General features: G+C 64.1%; 1 protein-coding gene across 1 annotated transcript in view; it reads right to left on the reverse strand.

Moving 5' to 3' along the window:
• The window catches only part of WSCD2 (WSC domain containing 2), a 7314-nt gene extending 1763 nt beyond the window's left edge, over positions 1–5551 (reverse strand). Inside the window, exons 1-7 of the mRNA XM_026036728.1 lie at positions 5239–5551; positions 4012–4126; positions 3444–3628; positions 3237–3358; positions 2483–2657; positions 2243–2407; positions 1306–1506 (exon numbers count right to left, since the gene is read on the reverse strand). Coding sequence (XP_025892513.1) covers positions 1306–1506; positions 2243–2407; positions 2483–2657; positions 3237–3358; positions 3444–3628; positions 4012–4126; positions 5239–5551 — 1276 coding nt within the window. The remainder of the gene's footprint in view (positions 1–1305; positions 1507–2242; positions 2408–2482; positions 2658–3236; positions 3359–3443; positions 3629–4011; positions 4127–5238) is intronic.
• Between the last annotated feature and the right edge of the window lie 4630 nt (positions 5552–10181).

Here is a 10181-nt window from a genome sequence, read left to right on the forward strand (position 1 = left end):
TTGCACATTGTCACTGCACAATATGACTAAATATTGCACATTGTCATTGCACATCATCATTGCACTTTGCACGCTGCAACTGTGCGCTGCACGCTGCCATTGCATCTTGTCATTGCACGTTGCACGTTGTCATTGCATGTTGCACGTTGTCATTGTCATTGCACCCTGCGCACCACTGCTGGCCATTGCATGCGGGAGCTGCACGCTGCCAGCACAGCTCCTGGCTGGCAGGTTAATAAACCATGAGCAAGAYGCACTTGCCAGCGATTCCTAGGGCAACGGCTTGAGCTCCCTGCTAAAATCYTTCAATTATCCCCGAGGCTTCTAGCTAATTGATCCGCACATAAAAATYAGGCGATAAAAAGGATAATGAAACATCAATAACAAGCAACGGCTCCTGGAAGCGGAATCCGCGTGCGTCCTGCGACGCATAAAGGCTGTGGGAGCGGCTTCCTCGCCTTGTCCTCCTTGAGAAACCAGCGCCTGATTAATAGCTTAAATGTATTTAATTCCCCCCAGAATCATTAAACATGGTATCTGTTTCATTAAACAGATACAGGACAATTCACCTTGTGTAATCAGATCACATAAAACTTTGCTTTGGAGCCACTCCAGGCATGGCATAAAATTAATGTCATGGAACAAAATACTGATTTCACGGAGCCTTCGGCCTCAGCTTCCCGAAGGCACCRCTGCAAATAGAGGAGAACAACCAGGTTTCCTGGGTGCCAAAGGCAGGAGCTCCCAAACCCTGAGCGAGACCCTGGCCCCAGGAGGCTCCAAACTCCATTTAAAATCCTGCAGYGGTGGAAAATCTCTCTCTCTCTCCATCTGGGCAGGTTAATGACCCTGCCAATTACCCCTAAAGCTAATGATGCTGCTGAGGTGCGTCCCCGGAAAGCCTCGGGATGCGTTTTGCTGCGCATCCAAACCGGAGCGCGCTGGGGCCGGCGGCAGCGGCGCRTCGCCCGCGTCCCCGGGATGCGCGAGGCCGGCAGCACCTTCCCAGCCAAGCCTCCCACAGCACCACTGAGCAGCTACAAATCCGGGGGAAAACCTGGAAGAACAGGGGCCCTGCAATATCCCTGCGATGCAGCGCGGGGTGGAAGCTCCATCCCAATGCGGCGCCAGCACCGAGGCGGGAGCCAGCGCCGAGCCGTGGGAAAAAGCCTCCTTAAACCCGGAATTAGGAGCAGCAGATGTTCACAGGAGCCAAGCAGTTTAACCGTTTGCAATGAGGCCGATTGCACGGCAGCTGCTTGCGGATGGGCACGGAGCGGGCACGGAGCGGGCACGGGCACCTACCTTTGCCCTGCCAGTGCGCGTGGGCGGCGAAGCCGATGTGCCCGCCGTACTTGCGGTTGAACTCGGCCATGAGCGCCTTGTAGGGGTTGCGGACGAGCAGGATGGCGGCGTCGAAGGCCTCGATCTCCTTCTGGCCGCTCTCGTGCGTCTTCACGCAGATGGTGCGCCCGCTGCGCCAGTGGTCCCGCTCGCCCTTGAAGCCTGGCAGCACCGGGGGGATACGGAGGGAGAAGGAGAGGGGTGAGGGGTGGGATGGGGTCCCGAAATCCCGGCGGGGGAAGCGGTTGGAGCTTGCAGATCCCTGCATCCCTTTTTCTCATGGGAATGAGCTGCTTGCTCGAGCTGTGACTGGTGCAAATTGCAAGGACCGCAATTTGCAAGGACTGCAACTCGTGCAAATTGCAAGGGCTGGCAGTGCCAGGGAAAAGAAGGAAAGAGCTCCTGATCCTTGGGAAAACGCTGGCAGCTTCAAACCCAGCTCCAAAAATGGTATTTTCTTGGTGTGGGGGAAAAATGTGGGAATTACCTGGTGGGAGAGGGTGGTGCTCGGGAGCAACAGGAGCTGCTCGCTGGRAGTGCAAGGGGTGCAAAGGAGCGTGGAGGAGGTACAAAAGGGGAGCAAAGGGCTATAAAAGGAGCTGCAAAGAGCATGCAAAAGGGGGTGCAAAGGAGACGCAAAAGTGGGTGCAAAGGGGAGCAAAGGGRGTGCAAAAAAGTGGATGTAAAGGAGGGGTGCAAAGGAGGTGCCAAAGGGAGTGTAAAGGGGAGCAAAAGGGGGTGCAAAGGGGAGTAAAGGAGAGTGCAAAAGGGGTGCAAAGGGGGAATGAAGTGGCTGCTAAGGAGGTGCAAAGGGAGTGCCAAAGGGTCCCAAAGGGGTGTCCAGGGGGTGCCGAGGGGCAATGGAGCGGCTGCAAGAGCCCGCTGCGGGTCCGCGCACCTTTGTTGTAGAGGGAGCCGTCGAAGTAGTAGCTGCCGGTGTAGTAGCCGGTGGCGAGCTCGATGAGGTGCCGGGCCCACGTGTTGCCGGCGCCGGGGAAGCTGGCGAGCGCCACGACGCGCCGCGAGCGCGCCGGCAGGAACCGCCGGTCCATGCAGCGGTTGTCTGCAAGGAGACGGCCCGGGCGGCGTGGGGCGTCYGCGCGCGGGTGCAACGAGCTGCCCGGGCTCGGCCGCTCACCTTGCACCTGCGTCTGGTAGACGAGGAAGTAGTCGGCGGTGCCGCAGCTCTCGAGCTCGTCGCCGGCGCAGCGCTGGGCGCAGAGCTGCTCGTCCTCGCGCTCGTGCAGCGTGAAGAGGCGCGTGGGGAAGCCGCAGCGGCAGGCGGTGCCGGCCAGCGCCGACAGCGGGAACTCCTGCGGCGGGGACGGCGGCAGCGCGGAGCTGCAGCGAGCTGCGGCACCCTGGCTGCATCGCCTGCACGGCCAGCTTGCTGCATGCATGCAATGGGCAAGTGCATGCAATGGGCAAGTGCATGCAATGGGCAAGTGCATGCAATGGGCAAGTGCATGCAATGGGCAAATGCGTGCAATGGGCAAATGCGTGCAATGGGCAAGTGCATGCAATGGGCAAGTGCATGCAATGGGCAAATGCGTGCAATGGGCAAATGCGTGCAATGGGCAAATGCGTGCAATGGGCAAATGCGTGCAATGAGCTGCGTGCATGCAATGGGCAAATGCACRGGCTGGCTGCAAGAGCGCTGGGCTGCTGCAAGGCAAACGCTCACTTTCAAGAGCAGGAAAAGCACTGGCTTGCACAAAGCCCTCAGCACCACAAACACGAGGAGCAGCAGGATATGGGGGTGACCACAGGGACCCCAGATCTGCTCGGAGCAGCTTGGGTGCAGCTATGGGTTTATCCAGGGTGGCCTCTCCTCGCCCATTAGCGAAGCCGGCAGTGCCGGGGGGCCGGCAGCCGCCCCCCTCGCCGGGTACCTTCTCGGTGCAGAAGTCCACGCACTTGTCCACGGACATGTTGCGCATGGCGCRGGCGGCGGGCAGCGCCACGGACACGTTGTCGGGGCGGCGGAAGCAGCCGCGGAACACGGCGCTGCCGTCTGCGGGTGACAAGGGGCACCCGGTCGGTGCCGCGCGCGCCCAGGCGAGCCCGCCGCGCGGCACGGGGGCACCCGCGGGGCTTACGGCGCCGCGCCGCCTCCTGCGCCAGCTCCAGGCGGTAGACGGAGAGGCGGTTGGCGCCGCCGCACGTGGTGCCGCGCTCGCCCTTGCACGCCATGGCGCACTCGGCCTCGCTCACGTTGCCCGCCTGGATCTTGTGGCCGCAGTAGCACTCGGCGCCGAACTCCAGCCCCGCGTACAGGTAGCCCCTGGGGGGGTGACGAGAGCGTCAGGGGGGTGACAAGCGGCACGGGGGGGGTGACAGGGTTGCAGCGAGGCAGCTGCGGCTGCAGGGTGTCCCCACGGGACTGCATCGATGCAGGTTGCAAATGCAAAAATGTGGTGCATGGAGAGGGGAAAAGCTCCCTTGGGATGCTCSGAGTGGAGGGACTGGTTTTGGGGTTCCCACGGTGCCACCTGCTCCCAGGGAGCACCGCATCCCAGCATGATGGGGAAACAGGGCGGGGAATTGGCAGGAACGCAGAGGGCATGGCAGGGAAACAGGGGAGGAATTGGCAGGAATGGGGCGGGGGGGAATAGGCTGCAATTGCGTGAGAGCCGGGAGGGCAGCGTGGCGGGCGCCGCTTCCTACCGCTCGGCRCAGTTGTCCTGGCAACGGAACACCGTCATCTTCTTGTAGTCGAAGAAGGAGACGCCGCGCAGCGTGCGCCGGCGCGGGCTGTCCTCGAAGCAGCCCACGTACCTGGCTGGGGACAGAGCGCCGCCGYGTCGGGGGCCGCCGCGCACCCCGTCTCCGTCCCGGTGTTCCCAATATTTTTTCCTTCTTTTTTTTTTTGCATTCCAAGGAGGGGGGACCAGAGGCTGTGGCATCCCTCCTGCGTCCTCGTCCAGCACCAAAACAGAGGCAAGTGGCCCCAAAAGGGAGCCGCTGCGGGTGCCGGGCTGCCGGCGGGGGCGAAGCGGCCCCTTCCGCAGCCGCCGCCGCGGGTTCTGGCTGGGTTTGAGCTCGGGGCTGCTGCAAAGTCCCCACATGGGGACATGAAAACCAACTTGGGGCCACTTGGCACCCGGCGGGGAGCACTGCAGGACCCGGCAGCTCTCCAGACTCCCACAAGAGCACAGCGCCCAGCCAGATGTGCCCAAGACCCCTCCAGCCGTGCCAGTCACCACCCAGCTGTGCCCACCGCTCTGAACCCCGCTCCAGCTGCGCCCATGGCACAAGACTCCTCCAGCTGTGCCCACCAGAGCGAAGAACCCATCCAGATGTTCCCAGGGCAGCCAGGGCTCCTCCAGCTGTGCAAGCCCAGCCTTGGCAGCCCGCGTGGGGCCCCTTCTGGCTGTGCCCATGGCCTGAAGAGCCCTCCAGCCGTGCCCACCAGAGCGAACAGCCCACCCAGACGTGCCCATGCCCCACACCAGCCCTCCAGCTGCTCCCGCTGGTGCAGCCGACTCGATTCCCTGGGGATAGATCCGTCGGGACAGGGCTACTCCAGCAGTTTCCCGGCGCGGGATGTGCATTACCCAACCGCAGYGCCCAGGACTTGCGCGCACCGCAATTACAGGCAGGCGACTGGGAGACCCGGGGAGTTTTTAGCGCACGCTGCATTTGCCCGGTGCCCCAGAGGGGCATTGCTGCACCCACGGCGTGCCCAGCACCCGGAGGAGTGCTGGCGTGTGCACGGCCTGTCCCCGTGCGCCGCTGCCAGCAGGACGGGCAGGCRGCACTTTGGGAGTCAAGGAGCAGCTCCACGTGCGCCTCTCCCTGCTCATTAATAACGTGTGGATGTGATGCTCCCGGAGCCCGAAAACATGCAAGGAACGGGAGCGATGCGGGACGCGGAGCCGCGTGCGCACTCACCTCTCTCCTCCTCCTTGTCCCGTGCGCCGCGGCTCCCAAGCGCCCGCGTCCCGCCGGAGCCGGCGGCCCTGCCGGCGCTCCTGGCCCAGGGCCCGTAGCGCGGGGCGGCGGCGGCGGGCAGGGCGCGCGGCGCGGGCGGGCGCGCGGCGGCGGCGCGGGGCGGCGCGGGCGGGCGGCGGGCGCCGCGCGGTGCCGCCACGCCGGCGTGCAGCAGCAGCAGGCTGCCCGCCGCCGCGTACAGCGCCAGCAGCGCGCAGAGGCGCGCGGGCCGCCGGCGGCACGAGCGCTGCAGCCTCAGCAGCACCTTGGCCATGGCGCCCGCATGCCGGCCCGCGCTCCCACCGGGGCGCCTCGCGCACGGTCACCCCGCCGCCGGGCACGGGGACGTTGTGGACGAGGGGAGCATCGCTGCGGGGGGCCCCTCCGGAGGCGCCGCGCTCTGGGATGCTGCCGGGATGCTGGTTCCTCACCGCAGCCTCGGGCCGGGACACGTCCTGCAGGAGAGGGAAGGGAGCCGTGAGCGCAGCTGGAGCCGGCGGGAGATGCAGCAGCCGGAGCCTCATCCCGAGCCGGAGCCAGCGCCTCTCCGTGACCGGCGGCACCACCAGGGTTCCTCCCCTGGGAGAAGGGAGGCCTGATGGGCACCGAGGTCCCATGGGGTCTGCACAGCGCGAGGCGGGCMAAGGAGCCTGACATCCCCCTGGGAAAAGAGCCTGGTGGGTTGAATGCTACGAGTCAGCGGGGACTCCACACGAGGCATCTGCAGAGACACCCGCACTGTGCTGGGCCCACGCACACAGAGGGAGCAGCCATCCTCTCCTCCACCCTTCGTCCCACCACCCTTCGTCCCACCAYCCTKCRTCCCACCATCCTGCATCCCACCATCCTTCATCCCACCATCTCCCGGGAAGGGGCAGAGCATCCCGACAGTGCTCAGACTGCAGCAGCCCGTGGGATGGCATGGGATGGGATGGGATGGGATGGGATGGGATGGGATGGGATGGGATGGGATGGGATGGGATGGGATGGCTGCAGCCAGGACATGCCACCTGCCCCTGACTCCTCTTATTCTAGGTCAGGAAACAAAAATAAAGGGAGAGCCAGAGTGCCATTAGCTTAACGGCCTCGACGTCTCTGCCATCTGCCTTCAGTTGATTAAATAAAAAATATTGGCAGAACATATGGCATGAATTATACATCAATATTTTAACTCGGCTTCCCAGGGCGGTTGCACCGGGACCTCCTCTCTGACGCTGCTCCGGTGGGATGCACCCCTCCGTGCCGGGATGCACCGATTCCAGCGGGATGCACTGGCCCGGTGCCAGCTGCCCGGAGGGGATGAGGCACTCGGAGTCTGTTCCCGCTCCGGCGGGATGCCCGGGCCGACGTGCAGCAGCTCCGGATGGAGGCCAGGGCTGCTGCTCGCCCTGCGCGGGACAAGCACCATCCCGGAGTGACTCCTTCCCTGGAGCATCCCTGAGTGCCCAGCGCTGCTGCAGCCCCGCAGCCGTCCAGGGCACGGAGCCAGGGATGAGCAAGGCGGGACGGAGCCCATGGGCTCCCGGAGTGCCGGCCGGCCCTGCTCGCTCCCGCGCGGCCCTGCTCGCTCCCTCCTACCTCGGCTCACCCTGGGAAGCCCAAATCCTCGTTCCGCGGCGGGGACCCGGATTCAGCCCCGCTCCAGGGCTTCCSTCGCAGAGCCAGGGCAGGGGGACCCTCAATCCGCGCAGCGCCCGGCTCCTCCGCGCGGTGCCGACGGCTCCGSCGCTGACCGGGACGGACGGAGCGCCGATAAATTATACATGGGAGCCGTGTCTCCAAATTGCTCGGCAATTGCTGGGCACAGGGTTCAGTTGCCTTCAAGCACCTCCTCGCCTGTGAGCAGCGCTCACGTGGCTCCCCCAGCCCAGCGAACAATCAGCCCATTAAAAACAGCAAATTAACGAGCACAAGGGCTCCATTAGCAGGAGAAGGCGACCGAACTATCCAATTTCATCACATCATTAGCATTTCTTATCAGAGAGACGGGGGAAGAATAGGTCTTTAAAATACACAAGGACGGGATGGAGTCTAATGTCCAAAACGGGGCCAGGCGATCCGCGTGGGAGCCACCGGCGAGCGGGACACGGTGTCCTGGATCCAGGGAACACCGTGAAGGATCCAGAGCGCGGGGTGCAGGGCATGGTGAGCAATATCCAGTGCATCACGTGCAAGATCCCGGGCAGCGGGTGCAATGTCTAGCACCCRGGGTGCAATACCCGGTGCCCGGGGCGCAGGCTCCAGCACGTGCCTCGCTCCTGGACCTGGAGCTCGGTTTGGTGGCTCCTGCTCCAGCCGGAGCAGACACGGAGCTGCTCCAGATTGCATTTAAACACCCCAAATGCAGGGAGCAAAGGCAGCAAGCGGGGCTGCTTGGGTGCAGCTCTGTGCTCTGCCCGTCCCCACGTCACCCACAGGGCCACCAGCGCCGGCCCCCAGACCCTGCTGCTCCCCGGGCAGGGGGACGCGGGGACCCTCACCGGGGCGCGCGGGGCCGTTCCGCAGGATTTGCCCATCTGCCAATAGACGTTTTGGGTTCTTTTCCCCTCYAGGACTTGCGATCATGCTGCAAGGTTTGTAAATCTTCCTCCTCGCTGCAAATCGATGGAGGGTTTGAGCCGGAAATTAGGCGGCCGCCTTTCCCGCTCGCGGGGAGGAGCTGCCGTTTAAACACCCTGCAGGAGATTTCCCCCTGGCTTCAGCGCTTAGTGAAGGCCGAGGGGATGGTGGCCAGGGCCACGGCCACCAACACTGGCCTCGCGGCCACCCACTCGGGCTAGGAACCCCCCGGGCTGCCCCTACCCGAGACGTTCTGCACCCACCCGACCTGGACGCTGCACCGCGCCCTGCATCCCAAAGCTCTGTCTGGTTTAACCGCTCYGGTTTAGCCAAGCTGCGTGGTGCTGAAAGGGAGGTTTTGCTGGGGGATGCCCGGGGGGGCTGTGGTGCCCCCGGCCTCACCGGGGCAGCCCACGGCACATAAGCCCCGTGCGAAAGGTGATTTAGCGCCGCTCGGCTGACACTGTGTGTCTGCAAATTGGCTTAACCTAATGAGTTTTAATATGCATTATGCTCTAGGTATTTTATGCCCCGTCTGCACAATCCGGTTAGGGCTTTGAGGATGTCTCAGCGAGCTGCTCCGCAGGCGCACGCCGAAGCAGCACCGGGAGAGCCGGGAAGAGGAGAGTGGGAGACAAAATACCCCTCGGAGCAGCAGCTCCCACAAACAGGGTCCCTGGGGTTTGCAAATGCAACTGCAATAAGGAGGRGGACACGTGGACAGCGGGGATGCATGGACAGCTGTTGTCCTTCCCTTTGCGCTCTCCCTGGGGATCCATGGAAGCTGGGATGCATGGGCAGGGGGGCCGCTTTTCCCATGCTCGCTCCTTGGGGATGAATGGACAGCAGGGACACACAGACAGCAGGGGAGAAGGAGGTTGCATAGGCAGGGATTTCTATTCCCTGCAGCATCCCGGCGTGGGAGCTAAGCTGGTCCCGCGCATCCCAGGAGGATCCTGCCTGGGGCCTGGCAGCTACGGCTGGGAAAAGCCAAGCCCTTCCCAGGGTCTGCTGCCCAGCAGGGACCACGCTGGGAAGGGAACTGGCTGTGTGGGAGAGACACTAAAACCATGGGAATCTGCATCCCACAGGATGCAGGAGCGAGGCTGGGAGAGAGGCTCCTGCCTCAGCCGGGAACTCCTGGATCTGGGAAGCAGCCCTGGAGGCAGGATGGGACCCTGGGCCGCGCAGTGACCTGGGGCAGGGCTGCAGCGAGCCCGGAGCACAGGGAGCGGGAAGGAAACCTCAGAYGGGGCGGGCGCTGCTGGAAGGCAGGGATCGGGTAACCGGGAGCAAGCGGGCCGGGTGCCAAGGGGAGCGCGGCTGCCGGGGTGAGCGCCAGGGCAGCGGCCCCGCATCCCCGTCCCGCGGTGATGGAGAAGGTCCCGGGGCGCGGATGAGCCGCTTGGCTTTGGGGATGGGTGAGGTGSCCTTGCTGGGAGAGGATGCGCCGGGCGCCTGGGAAGCTGCAGTGCCAGGGGGACCCCCAGGAAACGGGGCAGGGCAGAACGGAGCTGCAGCCCAGCACCAGCAGCCCCAGCAAAGCAGCGGGAACGGCCTTGGCAGCCAGTCCCCTCCACGTCCCCCCCTGCCACCCCAGGGCGAGCGTCAGGAACAACTGATAGTGCTGCCTGATAGCGAAAGGGCTCTCTGAGGAGCCCGGCCGGTGGTTTGCAGCCCCAGCGCCCAGCACAGCCCTTCAAACAGGGAACCTGCTCACGGATCCCGGCAGGGATCCCACAGCTCTGAGGGATGGTGGGGAGGCCTCGGGACCACGCACAGGAGCACCAAGCTAGGCCCAGTGGGTCCCCACGCACACCTGCACCGAACATGCTCCCCCCAGCTCTCCCAGTACCGAATTGCCACAAAACTTTGTTCAATCCTGCATTCCTCACCTAAACAGCGACCGGCGTTTTGTAACACCCGCCTCAAGGTAACCTTCACGCGCTTCTCCTGCTGCATCCTGCTCTTCCCCGCACGCACAGTTTGGGGCTTTTCCGTTAATTATCTTAAATACTCTAATAAATCGCCAGGGCAGATGCTCAAAAGAGGGGGGGCGGGAGTGGGAAAGCCAGTGAAGAGGGAAAGTTTATCCRGGAGGATGCTGCCGCCGGCCGCGGATGCTCTTGCAGCCGGTGCTCGGAGCGGGCAGCGCTGCTGCCTCCATCCCTCCCTCCCGGCTGCAGGAGCCGCSGGGGACGCGGCCTCAGGCCGGGCCCCCCCGGCGCCGCCCCCGCGCCCCCCAGCCCCCCGCTTATCGATTTGTCTCCCTTTGGGGCCACTGCGGCTCCAAGCGCCTCCCCAGCGCATCTCCCCCCCGCGCAAACTTCGCGGCCGCCGCTCTG

The sequence above is a fragment of the Nothoprocta perdicaria genome, unplaced genomic scaffold (assembly GCF_003342845.1).
Source record: "Nothoprocta perdicaria isolate Ctin4 unplaced genomic scaffold, notPer1 scaffold_185, whole genome shotgun sequence".
NCBI lineage: Eukaryota > Metazoa > Chordata > Aves > Tinamiformes > Tinamidae > Nothoprocta > Nothoprocta perdicaria.